Source organism: Miscanthus floridulus, chromosome 3 (assembly GCF_019320115.1).
Source record: "Miscanthus floridulus cultivar M001 chromosome 3, ASM1932011v1, whole genome shotgun sequence".
In the NCBI taxonomy this organism is placed as follows: domain Eukaryota; kingdom Viridiplantae; phylum Streptophyta; class Magnoliopsida; order Poales; family Poaceae; genus Miscanthus; species Miscanthus floridulus.
In genome coordinates, this window is record NC_089582.1 from 30791297 (window position 1) to 30817981 (window position 26685).

At 45.9% G+C, this 26685-nt stretch overlaps 1 protein-coding gene across 1 annotated transcript; it reads right to left on the reverse strand.

Moving 5' to 3' along the window:
• Nucleotides 1-3879: 3879 nt before the first annotated feature.
• LOC136541536 (disease resistance protein PIK5-NP-like) lies at nucleotides 3880-21368 on the reverse strand. The gene is made up of 2 exons (XM_066533467.1): nucleotides 20380-21368; nucleotides 3880-6441 (listed from the first exon to the last, which is right to left on the reverse strand). The coding sequence occupies exons 1-2, from the start codon at nucleotides 21222-21224 to the stop codon at nucleotides 4077-4079; spliced, it is 3210 nt and encodes a 1069-aa protein (XP_066389564.1). The 5' UTR covers nucleotides 21225-21368; the 3' UTR covers nucleotides 3880-4076.
• Between the last annotated feature and the right edge of the window lie 5317 nt (nucleotides 21369-26685).

Consider the following 26685-nt stretch of genomic DNA (forward strand, 5'->3'; position numbering starts at 1 on the left):
TCTAGTAGGATTACATGTAGGGAATCCTAGTTGGACTAGGTCTTCTTCTCTCTTCTCCGTACGAAACCCCATGGGTCCCGTATCGACAAGCCCCCGAGCATCTCATGGATGAGCTTCGGAAGCCTTCTTGTTCTTCTTGGTCTTCGTTGAGTTGTTGTAAATTCGTTCCAGGTTCTTCTTGAAGTGAAACCTTGAGATGGTCTTTTTTGTCTTTTCTTCGGCTGATGTGCACTTTTGGACAAAAGTGCACTCAGTGAGTGTAGCCCCCGAGCCTCTTGCTTGTTGGGACAAGAAGACAGAGGGTCCGTTTAGTATTCTTGGTTGCTCCGAGTTCTTTTTCGGTGGGTGCAATTTTTCGTAAAAATTGCACTCACTGAGTGTAGCCCCCGAGCCTCTTGCTTTTGCTTGCAAAAGTTGGAGGGTCCAGATTCTTGTCTTCAAAAAAATTTGGGGGTTATGTATCCCGCAGCCCCCGAGCCTTCTCCGAGTACTTTTTCTTAGAATAGAAATCGGATGAAGGGTCTTGATGTGTTGTCTTTGTTGTAGTCTTGAGTACTTGTATTCTTGGTCTTTCATCCTTGAATCCGAGCCCCCGGGCGTAGTTGAATCGAATGCCGAGCCCCCGAGCTTAGTTTTTTTACTAAGCCGTGATGCTCTTCCGAGTTGTTTTTTATTCAACGAGGTCATTTCTAGACTTCTCTGGTTCTTGATGTCCCTCTTCCAGGTTGTTTGCACTTCGTCCAGGTTCTTTCTGAATTTGTATGTACCTCATCCGGGTTGTTTTTTTATCAATCCGGGTTCTTTCTGAAATGTTCTTCCAGGTTGTTTTTGATTCATCCGGGTTCTTTCTGATCTTGTCTTGGTTCTTGCCGCACCTCTTCTAGGTTGTTTGCACTTCGTCCAGGTCCTTTCTGAACTTGTATGTACCTCATCCGGGTTGTTTTCTGATCAATCCGGGTTATTTCTGAATTTGTCTTGGTACTTGCAGCACCTCTTCGGGGTTGTTTGCGCTTCGTCCAGGTTCTTTCTGAACTTGTATGTACCTCATCCGGGTTGTTTTCTGATCAATCCGGGTTCTTTCTGAATTTGTCTTGGTACTTGCAGCACCTCTTCGGGGTTGTTTGCGCTTCGTCCAGGTTCTTTCTGAACGCTTGTCTTGGTTCTTGCCGCACCTTGTCGGGGTTCTTTTTGATCAATCCGGGTTGTTTCTGGACTAGCTCTTAGGAGCGTGTTTTCCTGATCTCATGGTACCGATGTAGCTCCCCTGCATGTTAAACATAAAAATATGTTGTAAATGACATTCCGGATATGAAGTGGGGAGCATGTCCCATATTTGAATAATCAATCAGGGGCGGGCCCCTGCATTATGAAATGCATATAAACTTTTTGCGTCTTGCTCTTGCTAGGCCATGCAAATTCCTCAGTTAGTGTCCTATTACGTTTAAGCACTTGAATCTCTGGCGTATGGTTCAGAGGTTCATGATGTGACCATGTGAGCCTGGCACTCGGTTCGTGACCGTCCATGTGAGTAGACAAGCTTCACGGATTAAGGCGTGTTCTACCTGAGGAATTCGGTGACCGTTAAGAGAAGACCTAGAGCACTATGTTTGCTCGCATGATGATTTTTTATGTCTTCCCTTGCTAGGTCGGTTAATTTCCTGGGTAGTAGCCTGTTATGTTTAAGCACTTGAATCTCGCGTATGGTTCAGAGGTTCATTGACGTGACCACCCGTATGGTTTAGAGGTTCTTTGACGTGACCATCCGTATGGTTCAGAGGTTCGTTGACGTGACCATCCATTCGAGAAAACAAGCTTCACGAATTAAGGCTTACTATCCGAGAAAATTAACAGCGGTTAAGGGAAGATGATATGGCCATAGAGACATACGAATAATATCCGGAATATATAAAAAATGAGACGTGACTTAGCTTGGTTCGTGGCCGCGTTGTAGATCACCGCAGGCGGGTAGTTGATCGGCGTGGCGTGCAGCCGAGTAGTTGGCGTAGATGGAGGTAGACTTGATAGCTCTCTTGTCGCCGACATGTCGAGTACTCAGATCAACTCGGAACCCGTCGCGTGTACTCTGAAGTCGCTGCCGAGTATCAGGAAGCCGTTGTCGAGTACCCGGTTGAGTCCGAGTAGTGGGAGTAGTCTATCAAGCGTCACACGGTAGAGTCGTCGAGTTGTTGTTGTGATCGGCGCTGACGGCGTGGGGGCGGTGCACCCTTCCAGCTTGACGTGAGCCTTCTTGTTGACCCCGTCCCCTTTTTTTTGAGGCAGTCGTAGACATCTGTTCGTGAACGAATATATACATGTATACGTTGCCATTGGCCTTGCTTTGCTTCGTCATCTTGGCTTGCATGGTGAGGTAAGTTGCTCCCTGGTAGATTCTTGATGGAGCCGAGTTGTCGTCGTGTGCATGTAGCCGAACCACCCGGTGGATCTTGATGCAGCGATGCAATTTGCTTGTGGTCTTGGACATCTTGTTAGCTTCTGGCTTGGTTCTGATTTGGCTGGATGGCTTGTTATGTATGTACGTGTATGTACACCTTCTTTATTTGCATCTTGAAGTGGTTGGACATCGTGGTGAGTTCTCGTCATCTAGTTCTTGACCGGATCCGTTCCAGTTGAGTTGTCAATGTGCCTTCTCCATGTATATTTGCATATATACGCGTATATGAAAAAACCAAATATTAATACGCTGATTGCTTTTGGCTAGCTTGCTGCTTGTGTCATCCTTGTAGCATCCTTTGCATGTACTTTGAGCAGATGGATATCGTCTTGTCTGTCATAGTAGAATTTGTATCCGATGCCAGGACTTTTTGCTTGATACAGTACTCGGCTTGGATAGAATTGGCCCTAGGACTTGTACGTGCTTGCTTCTAAACATTGTATTAGCTTGTGTACGGAATCTTTGTCGCTTTGCTGATGTATACGTCATCCCATATTTTCTCTCATGAATCTGCCTGATGTCGTCTTGCTCTGTGTCCCATTCTGGATAGGTTGTCCGTGATGGAGTTGAATCATCCTGGAGTTGAGTAAATTAATTCTATTCGGACTTGGCACCGTGATCAGACCGAAGCTGATTCTAGTTCGGCTTGCACTTGTCCTCCAGTGGCTCCGTGTACCGCCCAGCTGCTTGTACTATGCCTCGAGACGTCGGGTTGCTGTTAGTGTACGCGCACCTTCCCAGCGGCAGCCTGAACGATCGATTGGATGTACGAGGACGTCGCCGAGAACATGCGCTTTAGCGAGTTGTCGAATGATGCCAATGACAGCCGCGGCGAATCTTGATCTTGGCGTCTTTCGAGCCGCAGCGAGTTATCGACGAGGTTGACGAGATCCGCGGCGAGTTGTCGACAAGGCCGACGAGGGTCGCGGCGAATCTTTATTTTGAGGTCCACCGAGCTCTCGGACGCAAAGCGCTGAGGTCCCCTACCTGGCGCGCCAGCTGTCGATGTTTCACCACCGGCGACCCGTCACGGGGTACCCGGGACGGTGATTTGTTCGGAGGGGTATCGGCGTTTTGCAGGAACTCGGTAGTAAACGCAGGGAGACAACGATTTATACTGGTTCGGTACACCGGAAAATCATGGCGCCCTACGTCCAGTGTGGGGTGGATAGTATATTGCGCCCTGCGCTATTTGTTGTGGTTGCGAGGTATGTTGTGGTTGTGTCTGTCGCTGCCGTCTGTTGCTTATGTGTAGGTGCCGATCTAGGGACCCCTGCCCTCCTTTATATAGTCCAGAAGAGGTGGGAGTCCTAGTCGGTTACAAAGTAGAGATCCTAGTAGGATTATGTGTAATTAGTTCTAGTAGGATTACATGTAGGGAATCCTAGTTGGACTAGGTCTTCTTCTCTCTTCTCCGTACGAAACCCCATGGGTCCCGTATCGACAGTCTGCACCAGCAGTTTGCATGGAACACAATTAATGCAACCGAAATCTACTATTCAATGCTGATATCGATGCAAAATTCTTGGCAAGTAAACAGCAAAATGCAAAAGCTTTTGGTGTCAGCATTTTGGTGTGCTGCTACCCTATTTTGGATTTCATGTATTTGGTAAAATTTTTGGAACTAAACTGGCCCAAAGGTAGGGCATCTCCCGCAGAATCTTCTGTCGTCGAAAAATACCAGACCTGGGCCCCCGACACTTAATTCAATCCTGTTGGGATGCTTCCGGGCTTCTTCTGTCACGACGTCAATGATCGCGCTGATGCACGGGCTGTCTCGTCGATACCATGCGTTGCATTCGAAGAAGACTTTTTCCAGGCGCACGAGGTTCTTGATACCCATAGGAGGGTCTGTATTTGGTGGGCCACCGTAAAACTGGAACTTGAAAAAAAGACGCCCCAGCCTCGGCATAGCTCCTTCCTGGAAGGTAATCCGTGGCACTCGGCTGTCAACAGCGAGGTACTGGAGCTTTGCGAAACCTCCACTGCTGATGACTATCGGCTTTCTGGGGACAGCTTCCAACCTTAGCGTGAGGTCCCAAAGCTTGGGCATCTCCCGCAGAATCTTTAGATCCTGCTCCTCCTCTAGTTTGCAGATCCTGATATCCAAGGATCCAATATTGTTGAAGTGCTCTTTGATCCACTGCGGAATGTGCATGTGCTTCGTGCCCACGATTAGTCCGCCGTCACCAATCGAACCTGTTGTTTCGAACGACAGGATCTCCCCTGCTAGAGATGATACCAGATCACTATTCTTCCAAGCTCGGCGGACGCACTTAGGCAATCCCTCCAATTTTGAAAGCTGACCAGCTTCAAAGGGTAGTGTGCCGAAATTTGCATTTAGATTCTTCAGTTTCTTCAGTTCCCCGATTTCCCTTGGCATCTTCCTCACTTCTGTCTCCAACAAATTTAGCTCTTCCAAATTCCGCAGCCTCCCGATATCCCGAGGCAGCTTTGTGATCCCAAATGCTTTATTAAGGTTTAGCGTCTTCAGCTGCTGCAGTTCCCCAATCTCCTTGGGCAGCTCTGTGATCCCTGTTCCACTCACGTTCAGAGTTTCCAAATGCTGCAGTTTCCCAATCTCCTTGGGTAGCTCTGTGATCCCTCTGTTCCAACTCACATCCAGATACTTCAGCTGCTGCAGTTCCCCAATGTTCGTAGGTATCCCTGAGAGCTCAGGGTTCTCTCTCACGTCCAGAGTCTTCAGCTTCTTCAGTGTCCCGATGATCTCCCAGGCCTGCTCTCTGATCCATGTTCTATGGATGCGCAGTCTCTCTAAATGCTGCAGGTTCCCAATCTCCCTAGGTAGCTCTGCGAGCTCAGGGTTACAACTCACGTCCAGAGTCTTCAATTGCTTGAGGTCACCCATCTCAGCAGGTAATCGTCTGATCCCTGTTTCCCTCACCTTCAGTGTCTCCAAATACTGCAGCCTCGCTATCTCTGCTGGCATCTCAGTAATCTTCAACGGCGGCGGTACCAGGAGACAGTTTGGCGGGTGCCCCGCTATCTCTGCTGGCACTAGTGACAGGTGCCTCAGACGGAGCAGCCCACACATATCATTGATATGTTGATTCTCAAGAGCCCCATCCCTAGTGTAGGTTTGAGCGTCCAACACTCGCAGGTGTTGCAGATGCTTGTAGGGGACCCTCTCGGCATCTTCAAAAACGACAAGGGACCGGATATGATGCCAATCAATTCCTAGATCACTGCTTGGCCAGTTGTCGTCAATACATAGCCGGCCAACTGGAGAGGATGGAACGCCATCAGAAGTGCAAGTGATGAAATTGTCTTCTCGCAACTTCTGTCTAAGGTAATTTCGCATCATGGGGCCTATTATGTAAACGCCGTAATCTTCAAGAAATCCCCTGCTGACAAGCTCGTCAAAGTAATCTTCTGCTGCCTCCTTACCAGCGAAACCTTCAGCGATCCATCGCCTGACCAAATCATCCCTATAAAAATCGTAACCCTGAGGGTATATGCTGCAGTACAGCAAGCAAGTCTTCAACATATGATGAGGAAGATCGTTGTAGCCAAGCCCAAGCTCCAAACTCTCTACTAATGGTTCAAAACCTGGAGTGTTCTGAATCCCATTTCTGGTAACTTGTTCGAAAATCCTGTCTTGCACATCACGTGTACTTAGTACACACTGCCCTTGTTGTTCTTGACGCGCTCGCTCCTTTGCCAATGCCGAAATCATACAAGCCACTGCTAACGGCGGCATACCACGACACATGTCCACAATAGGGTGGCGAAGGTCAAAACCTTCTCCAACCATGTCAGCACTCCACCGTATCATGAATTTGGTGAAGGGATAATGGTGATAATCAATTTTGTGGACCAACGTATCAAAATCATCAGGCCACCTCTCGGTTATAGCATTAACACGACTCGTCGTGACAATTCGACTGCCCAGATTATTGTCTGGAAGAGACTTCTTGATGGTTTCCCATTCTCCGTAATGCCAGATGTCATCTATTATAACCAGGTACCTATACAAGTTGAAAAAGAGACAATATTGTTAAGTGCACTACGTGGCAAAGACACTGTTTCAGAGATCTTGTATTGGTCACTGCCTCGATCGCAGATAAGCACTTTCCAATACTACAGTATAGCGGCGTTCGTCAAAAAAGAAGAAGAAAATACTACAGTATAGCGTCACAAACCATACCTACTTAAATAGTCTTATTATTATTATTATTATTATTATTATTATTATTATTATATATATAAATAACAGGGTTCATACAAACCAGCCAAAAGACCTTATTCAAGCACAAACACAACAAATATACGGTGACCCGATGCATACGTGTAACTTGGGTGCGGTGCCGAATACTCAGGCAAATCATCATGTCCTGTCACTACGGGGATTTGCTATAATAATACTCCAAGGTGACTATGAACCATTCATTTATGTAGATCTTTATGGATCACATATTACTCTCTCCGTCCCAAATTAGGCTTTGTTTGGATGCATGTGTATCTAGTTCAATCCACGTATGTTGGAGTGGATTGGAATAGAACTTAGTTTAATTCAACTCTAATCCACTTCAACACATGTGGATTGAGATGAATACATGAGCATCCAAACAAGGCCTTATAAGTCATTCCAATTTTTTTGAGAGTCAAATCATTTCAAGTTTAACCAAATTTATATAATAAAATAATAACATTGATGATACAAAATAAGTATCAATAGATTCTTCATTAATTATATTTTCATAGTATACCTATTTGATGTCATAAATCTTTATAATTCTCTCTATAATTTTGGTCAAATTTGAGATGTTTTGATTTTTCAACAAAGTTGGAATGACTTATAATTTGAGACGGAGGGAGTACTTTACACACACACAGGGGTAATGTGAGAAATATATTTTACACTAGATATATGCCCCGTGCGTTGCACCAGGGTCACAATTTTTAAAATTGAACCACAGTAATCTGACGTGGACGCGTGAGCTTCGGGGACTTCTCGTATCGGACGCGGACTCATGGATCTAGTCTCCGTATCATAACCGGGTAGGACACAGACGTGTGAGCTCTGAGTGGAGCATGATTCGTATCAGATGAGGACACGTGAGCAGGGATCAAGATTTGGTATCACCAGGTAAATGATGACTTTAGAGTCTTTTTAGGTGTCGAGATTGCTACTTTTTATTTTCTAATGTAGAAAAATATTAGTAAAAATATCTTGTAATTAGATCTAGCATATGCATGGATCAATATACGTTATTTGGTTCAGTAGTTCTTCTATTGAAACGTGACATACATGATTCCCTAGTCCTTCCAGCCTTCCAACTAGCCATCGCCCCCGCATAGTACGTCCGTGCTGCATGACGTGGCAACGAAGCGACAGATGAAACATATTTAGATAACACAATTATTTTCTCTTTTACAAAATCAAGGGTTTAGATTTGTTTGGGCGATCCATAGTGCTCATTAGACGTATCGGATACCGTAGCAACCAGGCCCATCGGCTCATTAGACGTATCGGATAGGGCCATAGTGCTTAAATTTTAGCTCAAAAGCAAGTTTTTATATATGTGGGGGTAATTTCATGACCACAGTTGAAAAAGAATTCGAATAATTGGTTAGGTTAAAGAGTATTAATCGGTGTTTTTTAGATGCTAAACTCTAGACGGTTATTAGAAACCTTTTGTTTATCGCTTAGTCAGTGTAGACAATAGATTAGACGATTTAAACTCTTTGCATTGAAGTGGTAAATATGCATACAAACACTATAATTCCATTCTAAATTTTAAAAATATGACTTGAGGCACACACAAAGTTGCATAATAAGATATAGACAACTAGACAGGCATAATGATACAGATAGTAGATATGTAGTTCTCACATAGTTAAATGATTACTTGTCACTACGGAATGATATTATATTAGACATTAAAGTTCTAACAACAACACTAATATCAAAAAGTTTCATCAAGTTGGTTCTCTATCATCGTTTAAACACCTCAACTAGTGTTTAAACGTGCTTAAATCACATTAAAACAAATTTTTTAAATGGTTTTTTACTCCTTTGGTTATTTAATTAAGTGATTTTTCTTTAATTCACTATTTAGGACATAAACTACATGTATACTCGCAGTTTAGTGTTTACACCCATGTAGATGACGATTTAAACGAGTTTAGGTAAAGTTTGAGTAGTTTCATGAACACCGGTATTAATAAAGGCTGGAAGAACTACGGATTCAAGCCACCATTTCCGAAAATATTGGGCACACACAGACAAACGTGACATGTAGCAAGGAGAAAGCTCACATCACAAAAGATGACAGGACCTCATCATATAACCATCGTACTATTAGTAACTGGGGCTCCAAAGACTCCTCCAGATTAATTTGATAGAACTCTAATCATCATCATCAATGATCTTTCATGTTTTCTAAAAAAATTACCCAACTCTCACTACTACAGAAACGAGATCTAGTCCCGGTTAGGAACTAGCTCTATGCCTCCCACCGCTGCGCCCCGTGAGATTCGAACCCAAGACCTCATGCACTGCCTCGCGCGTAGCTTACCACCCCACCTACACGACACATCTAACAATGGATGTGATGCTTTCCTTTTGAACTAACCCATCGGGGGACCAACCGGGACTAAAGGGTCTACCTTTAGTCTGGGTTGGTATTACCAACCGGGACTAAAGGTTGGAGGACTTTTAGTCCCGGTTGACGGCTGTGCCGAGCGCAGTAGCCGTTGGGCATGGACCTTTAGTCCTGGTTGGAGACACCAACCGGAACTAAAGGCCTCTTTAGTCCCGGAGGCAAAAAATGCCGAGGCTAATGCCAAATTGGGACATCGTTCTAAAGTATGTTCTCTAGTGGTGTCTGCCGTTACGAAAATGCATAAAATAACTCATATATTTAGATCTAATTTACCTACATATTTTATTATGAAAGATAATTAAACATAACCTCCTAAATTTGCATCTAGTTTACCCACCTCTACCATTATGAAGATAATTAAATATAATTCCCTACATTTCCATCTAAATTACTATAATTTGCCATTACAGAAGATAATGCAATGCAACACGTAAGTTTGCATCTAAATTACTAATGCTTAAGTAAAATCTTTGTCTAAATTACCCACATCTAGACTTTAAAAACAAACTAAATTACCTCATATCAATGTATAAATACTAATGTAATCTATTATGAAAAATAATTTAATAACCATAAAGTATGCTATATACATTTTTAGATTACACATTTCTACCATGGTTAAATTTAAAAGTAAGCGTAATACTATGTGCTACCGTGTAGACCAAATAAAAATGCATAAATTGGGATAATATTTTTTAATATTATAAACATAAAAAATGTTCCTCTAACAAACCACATACCAAACACATTGACAGCTCCCAAAGACATTGACAACTCACTTTAAATTATATTAATACTTGAAGGCAATAAGTTCCTAAGTTGTTACTCTAAATAATAAGTACCACTACTGGAAACAGAGACTTTGCCGAGTGTAAATTTCTTTGCCGAGTGTCAAAAATCGGACACTCGGCAAAGATCTTCTTTGCCGAGTGCTGCACTCGGCAAAGTATTGCACTCGGCAAAGATTTCTTTGCCGAGCGCCGGGCACTCGGCAAACACAGGCACTCGGCAAAGGACTTCTTTGCCGAGCGCCAAACTCTCGGCAAAATCTATACACTCGGCATAGGCTGCCCGTGAAACGGCGCCGTGCCACGTCCTTCTTTGCCGAGCGCCTGCGGTTAGGCACTCGGCAAAGATTTTTGTTTTTAATTTCTTTGCCGAGTGCCCCAGATCTGGCGCTCGGCAAAGATTTTTTTTTATTTTTTTTAAATTCTTTGCCGAGCGTCTCAGATCTGGCGCTCGGCAAAGAAAATTTTTTTATTTTTAAAATACTTTGCCGAGTGCTCCCTGGACGGCACTCGGCAAAGATTTAATTTTTTTTTTAATTATTTCTTTGCCGAGTGCTCCTGTGTATGCACTCGGCAAAGAGGAAAATTTTAAAAAAAATTAAAACATTCTTTGCCGAGTGCCTGAGGGCTGGCACTCGGCAAAGACACCCTTTGCCGAGTGCCATGCCCCGGCACTCGGCAAAGTTTTTTTGTTTTTTTTGTTTTTGGCCTCCAATTTTTTTTGTGCAGCCTTTTTAAAGCACCAGGAACTCCTAGTTACAATTTGGAGATTTTTTTGTGGCTTTTTGTTATATTTAGTTACTTTGTTTCGTTTACTTGAATTTTTCTGGAAATTAGAAATTTGAACTGCACGTGGTACGAATAATGGAGTTTAATGATTCGAAAATTGATAGTGATGTTAGTGTGTGTTATGAGAGGCCGTATCCAGGAACGGACCCGAAATTTCGGATATCTCGTTCACGAAACATGTCCGCGAAATTGCGTGTGAAGTGTTTATAAATTCTATAAAATGCAAACGAAGTCCAAAAATCATGAAATTTTTGGACTTCGTTTTTGGACAGCCCGCGTGTGAGGGGTTATACCTAGGGTCTGCCTGCACCGCGTCGTCTCGCCACTGCACCGACCCGCCACAGCCCCGCTAGCCTGACTCCATCGCCACCCTAGGTATAACCCCTCTTTTCATATCATTGTCGTAGATCGCGTAACCCAGTTAGGCGTCACCCGTTCGAAAGAGATACGGTTGGAGGTATGCAGATCTTTGCATATCTATGACCGTATCTATTTCGGATTGTCCACGCTTTTTGGACAGCCCGCGGATGCGTAGATGGGTTAGTTTCCATGTTCTGCTCTAGTCCGAGACAGACTTTCGGCATCACCTCCCTGTTGTTCTCCGGATACACACTCTTCTTTGGTAGGACGTGTATCTGGAGAACAGCGGGGAGGTGCTGCCGAAATTCTGTCTCGGATAGGAGTAGAGCATGGAAACTAACCTCATCTACACATCTGCGGGTGGGATTAGGACCTATCCTCACCTATTAGACAGTAGGAACACCATGTACATGCAATTAATGGTTACATTACTCGCCGATACATATGTTAGAGGATGGATGACCGTCAGTGGATGTACACGGGCTGGAGAAGTCAGAGTGATTACACCACGGAATGGATGAACAAGACCGATGCTTTCTTGAACAGTGCATTTGGCAACGCTGCTAAAGGACATTGCCTAGTTTTGTGTCCCTGCAGCAAATATGGAAACAGGAGAAGGGTAAACAAGGTGGAAATGGGTAAACATCTTGTGAAGAATGGATTTACGCCAGACTACACCCGGTGGGTCCACCATGGTGAAGCCCATCGTATGAGAGAGGAGGTGGTGAGACCACGGGTGGAGGCTTTTGATGCTGATGCGGGGGGTAGCAGACATGTTAGATGACTTTCACCAAGGACAGTTCGATGAGGGACGTGAGAAGGAGGAGATGGAAGCAGCCGCACAGGCGTTCTACGATATGATGGACTCGGCACAGAAACCCCTTCACGATCGGTCAACGGTGTCTCAACTGGATGCCATTGGATGCTTAATGGGGTTGAAGTCCGAGTTAAACTTAAGTCGACCTGGCTTCGATAAGATGTTGGCCGTGATTGGCACCTTGCTTCCGGAGGGTCACATTCTGCCGAAGAGCATGTACGAGTCACAGAAACTCCTTCGAGCACTTAAGATGCCGTATGAGCAGATACATGCTTGTCCGAAAGGGTGTCTCCTATTTAGGAAAGAACACGAGCATGCAAAGTTCTGTCCAAAGTGTAAATCCTCCAGGTACCTGGAGGTAGACTCTGATGATGGCCAGAAGAGGCAACTTACGATCCCCATGAAAATCCTACGGTACCTTCCGTTCCTACCGAGGATTCAACGGCTATACATGACCGAGGAATCCGCGAAACAGATGACATGGCACAAAAATGGCAAACGGTACAATCCTGACAAGATGGTACATCCATCCGATGGTGAAGCTTGGATCCGCTTTAATGACAAACATCGTGACAAAGCAGATGAGGCTCGTAATGTACGTGTCGCGTTGGCAACAGATGGGTTCAATCCTTATGGAATGATGGCTGCCCCATACACATGTTGGCCCGTCTTTGTTATCCCCCTTAATCTTCCCCCCGGTGTCTCCTTTCAACGACATAACGTATTCTTGTCGTTGATAATTCCTGGACACCCAGGGAGTAATATGGGTGTGTTCATGGAGCCCGTATTTGATGAATTGGTCCGTGCTTGGGACGAAGGGGTATGGACATACGATCGAGCTACAAAGACAACCTTCAAAATGCACGTTTGGTACCACTACTCCCTGCATGACTTCCTGGCGTATGGGATATTCTGCGCTTGGTGTGTTCACGGGAAGTTCCCATGCCCAATATGCAAGGAAGGTGTGAGGTTTATTTGGTTGCAGAAGGGTGGCAAGTATTCGTCGTTTGATAGACATCGTCAATTCCTACCTCTTGACCATCCATTCAGACAAGACATCAAGAACTTTACGAAAGGCGTCAAAGTGACAAACCCTGCACCGCGGATGATGAATGGTGCCGAGGTTCATGCTCAGATAGGTGCTCTCGTGCCCAATGAAGAAGGTGGTTTTGTGGGATATGGTGAGCAGCATATGTGGACTCATATCTCGGGCATGACGAGGCTCCCCTATTTCGATGACCTTCTTCTACCACATAACATTGATGTAATGCACACTGAAAAGAATGTCGCCGAGGCACTTTGGGCAACACTCATGGACACTAAAAGTCTAAGGACAACCCAAAGGCTAGAGTAGACCTGGCAACGTTGTGCGATAGACCAAATCAAGAGATGTAACCTCCTAGTCGTGGCAAGACTTGGAGAAGGCCTAAGGCTGATTTTGTCTTGAAAAAGGACCAAAGGAGGGAAGTACTTGAATGGATCAAGAAGCTAATGTTCCCTGATGGGTATGCAGTGAATCTAAAGAGGGGAGTTAACTTAGGCACTCTGCGAGTCAACGGGATGAAGAGTCATGACTACCACATATGGATTGAGCGGCTTCTTCCGGCGATGGTTCGAGGCTATGTCCCGGAGCATGTCTGGCAAGTGCTGGCAGAGTTGAGCTACTTATTCCGCCAGCTTTGTGCCAAGGAGCTCTCTCGGACCGTCATTGATGACTTGGAAAAAGCGGCACTCGTGTTGCTCTGTAAGTTAGAGAAGATCTTTCCACCCGCCTACTTCTTGTCGATGCAGCATTTGATTGTGCACCTCCCGTATGAGGCACGGATGGGGGGGCCCGTGCAGAACCGTTGGTGCTATCCAATCGAGAGATGTCTGAAGACTCTTCGTAAAAAATGTAGAAATAAAGCCAGAATTGAGGCTTCCATTACAGAGGCATACATTCTAGAGGAGGTGTCGAACTTCACAGAGAAATACTACACTGAGAAACTTCCTAACGTTCATAATCCACCCCCTCGTTACAATGCTGGAGAAAATGAATCGAACCTCAGCCTTTTCCAAGGGCAACTTGGAAGCGCAAGTGCATCGACCATTAAGCAATTGAAAAATGAAGAGTGGCGCAGTATCATGCTATATGTGTTGACCAACCTTGTCGAGGTGCAACCGTTCATTCGGTAAGTTCTAAACGAACTTGTTTCATTTCGCCGTATGTCCTTGTTTCATCGTCCAACCCCCTTGTTTCTCGTTGGTACAGGGAATTTCTTCGTCAATCCTGGCATGGATCAAGGCAACCTACACCGCAAGAAAATGATACCCTTCTTTCACGGGGTGCGGGACTAGGGAGCCCCGATTTCATTTGTTGGTTCAAATAGAAAGCCCAAACTGATGCGCCTATAAGTGATGAGTTAAGACAGGTTGCAAATGGCTGTGCCGTTAGGGTCAAGTCATTTACCGGTTATGACGTGAATGGATATCGTTTTCACACAGCAAGCTACGAGCAGAGTCGGCCCAATCGACAAACCACAAACAGCGGAGTTGTTACGCCCGACACTGATGGACTCGACTATTATGGAAGAATTAAAGAAATCTATGAACTATCATTTTATGGTTCCAAACCTCTTACTCCTGTCATATTCAAATGCCACTGGTTTCATCCTGGTGTAACGAGACGGACCCCTAAGCTCGGGCTAGTCGAGATTCGACAGGATTCCGTCTATCCAGGAAAAGATGTCTACATTGTGGCTCAACAGGCCGTCCAGGTTTATTATACGTAATACGCGTGCAAAGACGCCGAGCATCTTAAGGGTTGGTCTATTGTGCACAATGTATCGCCACACGGTAAACTACCTGTCCCAAACGATGAAGATTATAACTTCAACCCAAACACATATGATGGAGAGTTCTATCAAGAAGAGGGGCTACAAGGGAGGTTTGACATAGACTTAACCGAAGAGATAGGAATGGAAGTAGATAATGAAAGGGATGATGACGAGGACGCTGGAGACGAGGTGCGAAATCTGAAGGACATACAAATGCTTGAGCGATTACATTTCGGCAATGACAATGAAGACAACATTCCTCCTTCGGATAGTGTTGATGAGTTGGACAATGTTGATAGTGATGACGAGACCTATGATCCAGCTAATTTCAATCATGAAGATTATTTCTAATACATGTAATACTATGTTTTTTGTAATTATGTTTTGTTCATTTTTGCATATATTTCTAATACATGTAATACTATATTTTTTGTAATTATGTTTTGTTTATTTTTGCACCTATTTCTAATTATGTCTTGTTTTTCTTTTTTATTGCAGGTGATTGAACAAAGATGGCGGGCGACCGTCATAGGTCTGTGAACTCGATTTACCAAAGACAACGCCGGTCGTAGGAGGGGGCGGAGGGGGCGGCAGAGGGATCGAACAGGAGGAGGAGGACCGCTAGCCGCAGGAGGGGGCCGTCTCCTCCCACGCCACGTGAGGAGGACCGCCAGCCGCAGGAGGAGGTGGCGCCCGTGGACGAGTCAGACGAGGAGTTGGTTCGGCAGACAGAGGAGGAGGAGGAGGAGGAGGAGGAGGGGGGAGGCGGCAGGCACGGGTTCTGCTTCCTCCAACTCCTCTTCGAGTGTCTACTTGCGAGGTCCCGCGAGTCTCCCACAGGTTCCGCTTCGTCACCAATGCCCACTGATTCGCCCCGAAGGACAAAAGTAAGTAACTGTATATGTTATCACCACTACTTCATATGATATGATGAAAAAAACTAATAATTTTTCTTAATTACTCGTGCAGGAACTGGGTGGTTGTGTCGGGTGGTAGCGCACGGCTAGTCAACGGCATCCTGGGTCTTCTGTGCAGGCAGCACTTCCCCGGCATTGTCACGTACGCATCGAAGACAGAGCCGGCCTACTCGTTTGACCACTACTGTCGTCGCCTCCGATGCGGAGTACCCCAACAAGGCGGCGCGGGTGAAGGCAGAGTTTTGGGTAAGTCTCCCTTGCACAACATTGCTCAATACGTCGCATTCATTAGACTTTTCTTGAAATAATGAATCGATACATCGCTTTTGTATGCAGACTTATTACAGATGCGAGGAGGGATTTGAGGCCAGGGCGGAGCAGGCGACTACCAAAGCCTGTAAAAAACTCGTCACCGACATGCATCACGAGGCGCGCATCCAGGCCATCGTAACCTACTACGGGTCGAAGCTTGGAGAGAGGAAAACCAAGAAAGACGCAAGAGAGATGCAGCTGACCCGGGAGCAGTACCTTGAGGTAAATGAAGAACATCAACATTGATTCGATTTGAGATTAAGTTGGTTTAATTTGATCTTCTTATATGTCCAATACTTGATGACGTGTAGGTGATTCCCTGGTGGTGCCAAGCGTATCCCGAGTGTTGGGCGATGATGGTGGATAGGTGGTTCACGGGGGAGTACCTCAAGATGCACAGGGATGCCCGGGACCGTCGTTTACTGATGCAAGGTCCAGCACACCATCAAGGCAGCCGCAACCTCGCCGGATACAAACAAGCATGGGTACGCGAATTGATTTATCTATTGTCACGCTCAGTTCTGTCTGATTTCTAATCATCGTGCTGTCTTTCTCGCAGTCGGCGTCACATAGTGGCCAGGCTTGCTCGGACTTCCAGGCATGGTGTATGGCCCACAAGGGTAAGGCGACGTCCGACGTCTCCTTCAACCTGGAGGACCCGCCCGAGGCATACACGAACCCGAGCGTCCACTCTCGCATCAGTGAGTACACTGAGGTGGCGAGGTCGCTCCATGGGGCAGACCACGATCCGAGCACCCAGGACTTCGATGGAGAGGCCGTCATGAGGGCGGGGCAAGGCAAGAAGCATGGACGGTTCTGGCTTGGCGACGGCGTCATCGACACGGCCTCTACTCCCTCTCTCTCCCAGATCCGAGCACGGAGCACGAGCGAGAGCCCGGCCATTCGCACACGGCCGACCGCTGCACAGCACCGGGTCGACGCACTCGAGGTTATTCCTGTTTTACTCGTCATACATTGATCTTTACACACCTTAATTAGCTTTGCATTACTGAAACATTGGAGTGAAATATTGCAGGCCCGGCTAGAACAAGAAATGAAGGAACGTCAGGAGCTGGGGGCCCAGTTGGAGGCCGAGCGGGCCGAGCGGCAGGCCCAGGCGCAGAGGCTGATGGACATTACGGATTTCCTACAAGGGCTTGGGCAACGTATGGGCTTGTCTCTGCCACCTGGGCTGTTGGTTCCACCTCCGCCTCCGCGTCCTGCAGCTGCAGCTACTCCTGTGAATATCAAAGTTTTTTACTTTCACTTGTGCTTTGCTTGTATGGCCTCTATCGTCCTAGATTAGCTATCAAAATAATTTTGTCTCACATGCAATCTTTTCTCCTTTGTGCAGTCTCCATCTGACGGTGGTTCGAATAATCCACCTCATGCACCTACGAATGATGCACCTGGGCCTTCACCACAGTCGCAGTGGCCGAGATGAGTGCATGTTGTATTTTTTACATTTGTTGTTCACTTGGTGATGGACTTGTGATGCACTTGTGGACTTTGATGAACTTGTAAACTTATTTGGATGGACTTGAGCACTTATTATTACATATTGTGATGGATGTGTTATGGGCGGATGGATGTGTGGATGGATGAGATATATATGTGATGGATGAGATATATATGCGATGGATGAGATATATATGTGATGGATAAGATATATATGTGATATATGTTTGTATGAATGTATTTGTCATGATGGAACGCAAAAAAAAATTATTTGCCGTTTTGGGTCACTTTGCCGAGTGTTGCACTCGGCAAAGGACCCCTTTGCCGAGCGCAATGGTCAAAACACTCGGCAAAGCTGGCAAAATGGGCGACCAGAAAACAGATTTTCCAGCTTTGCCGAGTGCTATGACTATAACACTCGGCAAAGAAATTTAAAAAAAAAATTTAAACTTTGCCGAGTGCCTTCCGTGTTGGCACTCGGCAAAGAGTTTAAAAAAAAAATCTTTGCCGAGTGCCTGGAGTGGTGGCACTCGGCAAAGAAAATTTCCAAAAAAAAATAAAAGCTCTTTGCCGAGTGCCTGCTGGGTTGACGCTCGGCAAATAATTTTTAAAAAAAAATAAAAAATCTTTGCCGAGTGCTTGGAGGCTTGGCACTCGGCAAAGAAAATTTTCAAAAAAAAAATAAAAGCTCTTTGCCGAGTGCCTTCCGGGTTGACGCTCGGCAAAGAATTTTTTTAAAAAAAGGCTTTGCCGAGTGCATGGAGGTTTGGCACTCGGCAAAGAAAATTCTAAAAAAAAATAGAAGCTCTTTGCCGAGTGCCTCACGTGTTGGCACTCGGCAAAGAAAGTTTTAAAAAAAATTTAAAAAAATCTTTGCCGAGTGCCGGCAGGGTTGACACTCGGCAAAGTGACCGTCAACGGAACCGGCGCCGTGACGGTCGCTTTTCTTTGCCGAGTGTTTCTGGCGCACTCGGCAAAGCCTTTGCCGAGTGCCCGATAAAATACACTCGGCAAAGAGTGCTTTGCCGATCAATTTTTTGCCGTGTGTGCTTTGCCGAGTGCCACACTCGGCAAAGGCTTTGCCGAGTGCAATATAGCCTTTGCCGAGTGCCTCAGGCACTCGGCAAAGAACCTGAATCCAGTAGTGTACATCACCAAAGACATGCTGCCACCGAAACCAAGTGCGATCACCACCACAATCGTCCCTCACATGAGCAAATCCGGTTTCACGCCCACTGTATCTGCCCCAGAGCCGAATGCGTCGAGCAGCCATTGTATGTGCATTGACACTTGTGGCCACCACCTTCACCGTGTGCCCGGGCTCGCACCGAATCCCGGCCCGGTCATTCACCATGGGTGTGTGGGGACCTAGAGCCTCTCGGCTTATGCCAGGGCCCGAGAGAAAACCATGGCACTGCCTTCCTAGCTGGCATGTGAGCCTTCATTGTGCCCTGCTCTGGTAATGACGCGGTGAGGAAGGGTGGGGAGGGGTGGTGGTGACTAAGATTTGGGGTTCGGCTCATTGCACATCATGGAGTAGAGTGATGTGAAGGAATATAATCAACGTCTCATTCAAACTCTAATCCTCTTCCACCGCTAATGCTCTAACTTTAGTCTACAACTACATCAGGAATTTAAAGAGGCGGGCGAAACACATTAAAGGAGATGGTTGAGCAAAACACATAATAATTGCGGTGAGTGGGCAAGACATCTTAACATGTAGTTTTACTTTCAGTTAGTATTTTATACATTAATAGTGTTAGAAATGGGTTTTCATAAACAAATATGTACATACTCTATGTCTATTTTTTTCATGATAGTTGATGTTGGTAATTTAAGTAGTAAATGCGAGGGGATATTTTAGTTTATTTTTAATAGCATACATGCTTGTTTGTTGCAACAGGATGTACAACTTGTTGCTGGTCAGCTAGACACTAGGGGCTTAAGATTTATCAACGATTATGCCACATATTTCAATTTGTCTTGGATTTAAACTCTAGACTATGCCTGAACATGTGTGCTCTAACTCCTATGGGTACCAGAAGGTTAGAGATTTATCAATAATTGTGACATGCGTTCAATTCATTTTGGATAGGATTCCGCATATGCTTAAACACCATGCTCTAACTCATACATAAATGAGATGGAGTGGTAGACCATAGAAACACTCTGTATTCCAACTCATTTTAAAATTGGACACCACACCATGCTAGGACATGCCACTAAGTCATACGAGCATGGGAGCGACTGGGTCTGTTAGATCTCCGTTGGACTGTTATGACTTATGAGTGATATCGATCAAGAAACCTTTCTCCCTTTAATATTATGTAGAGATAATAGTAGAGGTGTGCAAAAATAAATGCAAATTGAAGTGGTTATTTAGATTATTATTATAATTTGTAATGGACAATTGGATAATTTAGAAGCAATTCACATATTTCATAATGGTACAGGTGTGTAATTTATAGGCAAATTTACGGGTTTAGCTAGGATTTTTTTTTCATAATGGCACATAAGTGTGTAATTTAGACATAAAACTAGAGGTTTCTTCTTCTTCTTTATTATCATTATCATCATCATTATTATCATTATTATTATTATTATCATCATCATTATTATTATTATTATCATTATTATTATTATTATCATCATTATTATTATTATTATCATTATAATTATTATCGTTATTATTATTATTATCATTATCATTATTATTATTATTATCATTATTATTGTCATTATCATCATCATTATTATTATCATTATCATTATTATTATCCTTATCCTTATTATTATTATTATTATTATTATTATTATTATTATTATTATTATTCAAATTGGCAAATATGGACTTTTTTAGAAACCTTATTAGTAGATCCAATGGCTATATATAGCGATCAAAGTCTACCAAATTGATGGCTTAATCTTCATTTTTTGTGATTATTTCTAGGTTTGTTTTCAATTAGTTATAGCAAGATATAGCTAGTACATATCGTATTTGTGGATGTAGATATTGGAGTGAAGACGGTGAACATGCGCACCTTTTATCCTTGAGGAAACTCGATATCATGTCGATGAGGTGTTTATTCTTGGTCGCTGCTTTGGTGCCAGCAAGTAGCATATCAGTGCTATCAGATGTCACTTGTTGGAGAATGCTGGCCAGAACCTCCGTCATATTATGACATGAAGTGATCGACACAAAAGCCCGTGCTTGGAACTTATCTTCAATCGCTTCATGCACAAGGCGAGCAAGGGTCGTTTTACCCATCCCGGCAGCTCCAACGATGCATGCCATCTTGAGCTGCGGTGTGTTCTCCTCTTCTCCTACCAGGTGATCGATGAGCTTATCCCTCGGTTCTTCCATCCCCACGAGCTCTGAGATGTCCTTGTGGACATAGGGATCAACGACTCGAGTCCGCCGCTTGCCAGGGCCAGAGTCGACGGTGGTTTTTGTTCTTGAAAAAAAGCTGGAGAAGGTGGTGTGGGAAGTCTCCGTCTTCCATTTGTTGCGGCACCGCTCACACACATCAACTGCCCTTCTCTTGAGATCCTGGAAAGGGCTCGGCTGAATCTTGGCCTGCATGAAGCGCTTGCCGTCGTTGCTGCACGTCATACTGAGGATGAAGTCGTCGATCGCGTCGTTCATGTCGTCGGCGAGACGCCACGCTTCCATCTTCAGCTCCTTGCCTGCCGCATCAAGAACCTCCCTCTCCCATATCACCCAAAGGATTGAGTGGACGGACTTGAGCTTGGATCTGATGAGCTTCACGTCCTTCCGAGTCCGCCACCGAAGCTGGTACTCACCGCGGCGGCGAACCAAAGCGCTCAGCTTCGCTACGACAGGCCCCAGAGCCCCCGTGGCCGCGGTCACGGGAGCCTCCTCCATGCCTCCAGGCGACCGGCGAAGAACAGATCCCGGCCGGGACGGTGCGGCCGGCCGAGCTTGCGAGTTAGTTGTGTGTGAGTGGGTGGATAGTGGAGGTGGAGGTGGATTTCCAAATGAACACTTCCGGCCGGTGACGCCGTCTCGTCTCCTGCAATGTAATGTTGCACCACCAATCCGAGATTACGAAGGACGTGGGGTTATCCTTCTCAGTGAAGGGTTTTATTTGGTTGTTTTCAAGAACATATAATGCAATGAAATATGGATGAAATAATTTCTCTCAAGGCATAGTTTCATTCTTCTGTTTCATAGATATTTAATTCTATTTCATCTTAAAAATGAAACTGACTTTTTCTCTTTTATCTTAAAATATTGTCACATCATCAAAAACGCTTATGTGACAATTTATTACATACAAATGAAATTTTTATGAAACTCCTACGGAGACTGGCCTAGGATGCTCCAAACATCTTTCTTCTCATCAAACCGATCCACAACATCAAGCACTTACGATTTCTTTTTGACAAGCAAGATTTTACATTGACTTTCTTTAGCCTTTTAATGAAGAGCTTCAGAGCTTTGTTTCCAAAAATATAGAATGCAATGAAAAAATCACTTTCGATGTATAGTTTTATTCTTTTATTTTATACACATTTAATTTATGACTCATCTAGAGTTGAAAATCGAACTAAGTCCCTATAAAACTCACTTCTCTTTTTAAAAACATTGTCATATCATCTAAAATCCTTATTTGTCAACTATTAAATGTAGATGAAACTCCCACGGATATTGGTTTTACGTCTGTTGACACGCAGAAATGTGCCAACATAGAATGCGGGTTAGACCATCAAGTTTCTGACATCAAGAACGTGTCGGAAAATATTTGGGACAACATAATTCGAAGCACCAAGTCAAAAAGGTGGAAAACGGAAGAATACGGCGCTGCCCCAGCCAAACCAGCCTGCCCGATTGCCAAACTGGCCTGGCCGGTTCCACTGCCCCCAAACCCGCCAGAAACTAAAACATGACATTGCTAAAATTGCATTTTTTCTGAGATGGAAGGAGTACTTCAAAAATAGCTTCGGTTCTGACTTCTTTGAAGAAGCGGTCTCTAAAGGAGTTGAAGCTCTTTAAAAACACTTGGCAAAATAGTTTCTTTTATTTTTCTGAAATGAATAAAATATGTTGAATGTCGATAGTGTCCCTATCTATTTGTCCTAATTATTTGACTATAGTAGTAATTTCAGTTTAATCAGAGTGCTGGGACTAAAGAATACTTGTATTTTTTAGGAGAAAAAACCTACTAGTACTACACTGCTGCCTTATCCGTTCGTACGACATGAGAGTGTCATCCATCCCCTTCGGCTCTTCCTTTCTCCGTTCTCTCTTCTTCGCTTCAGTACGATGAGGGCAAAGAGTGGCGGAGGCGGGGCACGTCCAGGCGGAGACACTACAGGAAACTGGCTCTTTGCCGACTGCAATTTTCTTTGCCAACTGTTTTTTTTTCGACACTCGGCAAAGAGGTCCCTTTGCCAACTGGAATTTCCTGCAGTCGGCAAAGCAGGATTTGCCGACTGCCTGGCTTTGCCGACTGCCAGGCAGTTGGCAAAGAATTGCAGTCGGCAAAGGCAGGCCATGGTTGACGCCATCCACACCGTCACCTTTGCCGACTGCCACTCCGTCAGCAGTCGGCAAAGGCGCAGGCTTTGCCAACTGCCATCCTCCCTGGCAGTCGGCAAAGAATTTTTATTTTTTTTGATTTTCGATCCCAGTTTTTTGTGTTGCCTTGATACAGTAAGTACATGATATATTCCAAGTTTGGGATCATTTTGATTTATTTTGCTATATTCCGTAGATTTTTTCTGTTTCTTTGATTTTTTCCGGCAGCTCCAGATTTGAACTGCAGGTACATGAAATAATGGAATCCGGCCATTCAGAAAATGATATTCATGATGTTTGGAGCATGTTGAGGCCGTGTGCGGGGCCTCGCGTGAAATTTCGACCGTGTTGGTGTCGGAACACGCCGAGCCACGCGCGTGAAAAGTGTTTTTAAATTTTATAAAATCGAAACGGAGTCCGAAAATGACGAAACTTGACGACGTGTCTTGTCATCGCATGCGGAGGCTGTGGTCAAAATTTGAGAAAGTTTCGAGCAAGTGGCGACGTCGGGTGGCTAAAACCTGGACATCTCCACATGTGATAACAAGTATGACAACATTCGTTCAGATTCCTTCAGTGAAACATTACACTAATCTTCTCGCATGTCAAATACTTGATGTCATGCAGGTGTGTCCGTTGTTGTGCGACAACCACAGGGAATGCTGGACGAAGATTGTGCGCATGTGGCGCACGGATGAGGCGTACGCGAGGCGCGCCGACCGTCAGGGCCGTCGCGCGCAGATGCGAGGGGTGTCACACCACCAAGGGAATCAGCCCCTCCCCCAGTTCGTGACAAGATGGGTATGCGTCCGTTCATGTCTTAATCCTTGCGCTCAATTGTCAATACTTGTAACCATGTTTGTGTTTTCAATGCAGACGCAGACGCACGGTGGGCAGGAAATCAACGAGTACACCGCGTACCTCCTCTCTCACAAGGGCAAGGTGACGGATCCGAACAACGTCTACAACCCAGAGGACGGGCCCGATGCGTACACCAACCCCACCGCCTACGAGAAGGCCACCGAGTACACCGTCGCGGCTCGCCAGCGCTACGGGGAGACGTTCGACCCCACCGCCGAGCCCCTGGACACAGACCTCCTGCAGAGGTTGGGACTAGGGAAGCAGCACGGCCGCTACTACATGGCCCACAGCGCCCTCGACCCGTCCCAGGTTCCTACGCTGACCCAGGTTCGATCCACGCCCACGAGCTCCAGCGACATCCCCGTAGCGCCCCGGCGGCAGTCAGCGTCACAGGTAAGTGCCGTTTCGTTCGTCGTTCACTCGTTTCGCACCTGTACATACAATCAACACTGCGGATGTAATATTGCAGGCCCAGATGGAGGCCAAGATGGAGGAGAGGATCGCCACGTTGCACGCGCAGATGATGGCGCAACAGATGGCTTACCAGCAAAGCCTGCAGCAGCACTACAACACTCAGATGCAGAACATGGCCAGCTTCTTCCAGTCCATGCAGACGCCCAGGGCGTCTACACCGCCTCCTCTTCCAATGTTCGCTCCACCGCCTCCTCCTCCAGAGTTTTTTCCTGTGCCTGCTCCTGTCGCTCCTGGAGGGACCCCGGTGAGTATATTGACTCTTGCTTTAACTTGTGTGTCCATGCTGCAGATACTAATGACATCACTTGGCGTTTAACTTGTGCAGGTACAGTCGGCGGGTTCGAACCCGTCTCCTGGAGGTCCCGGCCATCAGATGATGTCGTATCCACCACCTGCACCCTATCCACCGTATCCACCTCCGCGTGGCCCTCCTCCGACGTACTCGTGGCCGCCGGTGCGCGGAGGGTGGCAGTACGCGCAGGCGCCTCAGTTTGGTCCAAGGGGGTTTCCGTGGGCAAACCCTGGGGGCTCTGGGGGCGGAGCGGACGACGAGACCGGGGACGGCGCGACGAGCTAGGTACTTGTCGATTCTGTTATCATGTATCCACCGTATCGTCGAAGTTGTTGTCATGTATTTCTTTTCTTCGTTATGGACCTAGACTTGTTATGTTGAACTTCATGTGATGGACGTCGACTTGTGGTGTTCGACGTGTTGGACTTCATGTGATGGTTGTAATGCACTTGTGTGGTTGTTATTGTGACATATATGTGAGATATATGTGATGTTGTACGTTATTGTGATATATGTGGTGATGTTGGCGACAAATGTGATGAATTTGTGATATAAATGGTGCTACCGGTGTTTCTGATGAAATTGGATTATAATTTGTGATTTTGCAGGGTTTTGATGCGAGAAAACAGAAAACAAAAGCAAAAAAAAAATTCCAGCTTTGCCGACTGTTTAGCTGGGCAAAAAAACCCTAGGACAGAGTCTTTGCCGACTGCAATGGGAGGCAGTCGGCAAAGAGGTCAAACCTTTGCCGACTGCAACTCCGAAAGCAGTCGGCAAAGAACATTTCAAAAAAAAAATATTTTCTTTCTTTGCCGACTGCCGAGCTGGCGGCCAGTCGGCAAACAATTTTTGAAAAAAAAATTCTTTGCCGACTGCCGAGGAACCAGCAGTCGGCAAAGCCTGCCGTCAGGGCTGACGGCGCCACGTGGCTATGCCGACTGCTGGCGTGGCAGTTGGCAAAGGCTTTGCCGACTGTGTGCCACGTGGCAATCGGCAAATCCGCCTTTGCCGACCCAGGCTTTGCCGACTGCTCTTTGCCGACTGCCACGTGGCTTTGCGGTCGGCAAAGCCTTTGCCGACTGGGTTTATGCCTTTGCCGACCGGGGCAAGCAGTCGGCAAAGAGGCGTTTTCCTGTAGTGAGAGGCACACGAGCGAAGTGGTCGCGGCAGCCTCGACCTCTGCAGCTGCACCCAGGCAGCCCTGTCCTCACGCGACCGCTCACCGGAGGGCCCGTGCCCCGGCGACTCCTCATGCGTCTGCTTCCTGGCGTGTCGAGCTTTGTGAGTGGGTGGATTTCCAAAATGAATACGCGTTGGTGCACATGGGAAAGCCGACCGAACCCACCCAGGCAGCGATCTGCACCCCAGGCGTCCAAAAATCGGACGCCTGGGAGTGCACCACGGTGCCAGGCAGGTTTGCCAGTAAATAAACCAAACAGCCCAAGGCGCGGGACAGATAACAGGTGTCATTAAATGCTAGGACAGGTAGCCAGTCCACTCCACGATGGGTGGATTTCACGCGTTGGTGTACAAGGGGAAGCCAACCGAGCTAAAGGCTCACAGCGCGTTCGGCTGGCTGGCCGCTTTCGGCTGGGCTGGGCAGCGGTCTCAGTAAAACACTGTTCACATGAACAGTGCTTTTTCAGCCAGAACAGTATTTTCCTATCACAACAATCAGCCGGAACAGTACTTTGGCTTATTTTTCAATCCTGCCGAACAGGCCCTCAGGTGGCATTGAATGCTAGGGACAGGTAACAGGTCCGCTCTCCGGTGGGCCCATGCCTCGTCAGCCTTGCACCAGTGTCTATCAACCATGGTCTATGCTTCGGAGAGAGATGCATGTTACACCAATCTTTTTGGTTGCCGCAACAGTGAGGCGTCGGAGTAAGATCGATAATAGAGCCAAATGCTTGGCTATAAGGCAAGTTATACAATAGTTGTCTCCTATTTGTCTCTAAAAAAACTTTCTCTTTCCTATTCCTTCTCATAATACTTGCTATTTGGGCCGACCACTGCATATGCATTCGTACCCAACTTGTTGCTTGCATGAGAGCCAAACTCTCATCTCTCTCCTCTCTTCTCTTCTCCACGTCAGCATTAACTTAGCTATAAGCCCGTTACTGTAGATGGGCTTCCGCTGTTACCTTTCTCAATCATTAACAGCTAACAGCTATTGAT

Coding starts and splice junctions, on each gene's coding strand:
- LOC136541536 (XM_066533467.1), bottom strand. CDS start 21,224: ATGGAGGAGGCTCCCGTGACCGCGGCCACGGGGGCTCTGGGGCCTGTC. Junction 6,442..20,379: donor AGTTTCCTCAAGGATAAAAG/GTGCGCATGTTC, acceptor CAACTTGTATAG/GTACCTGGTTATAATAGATG.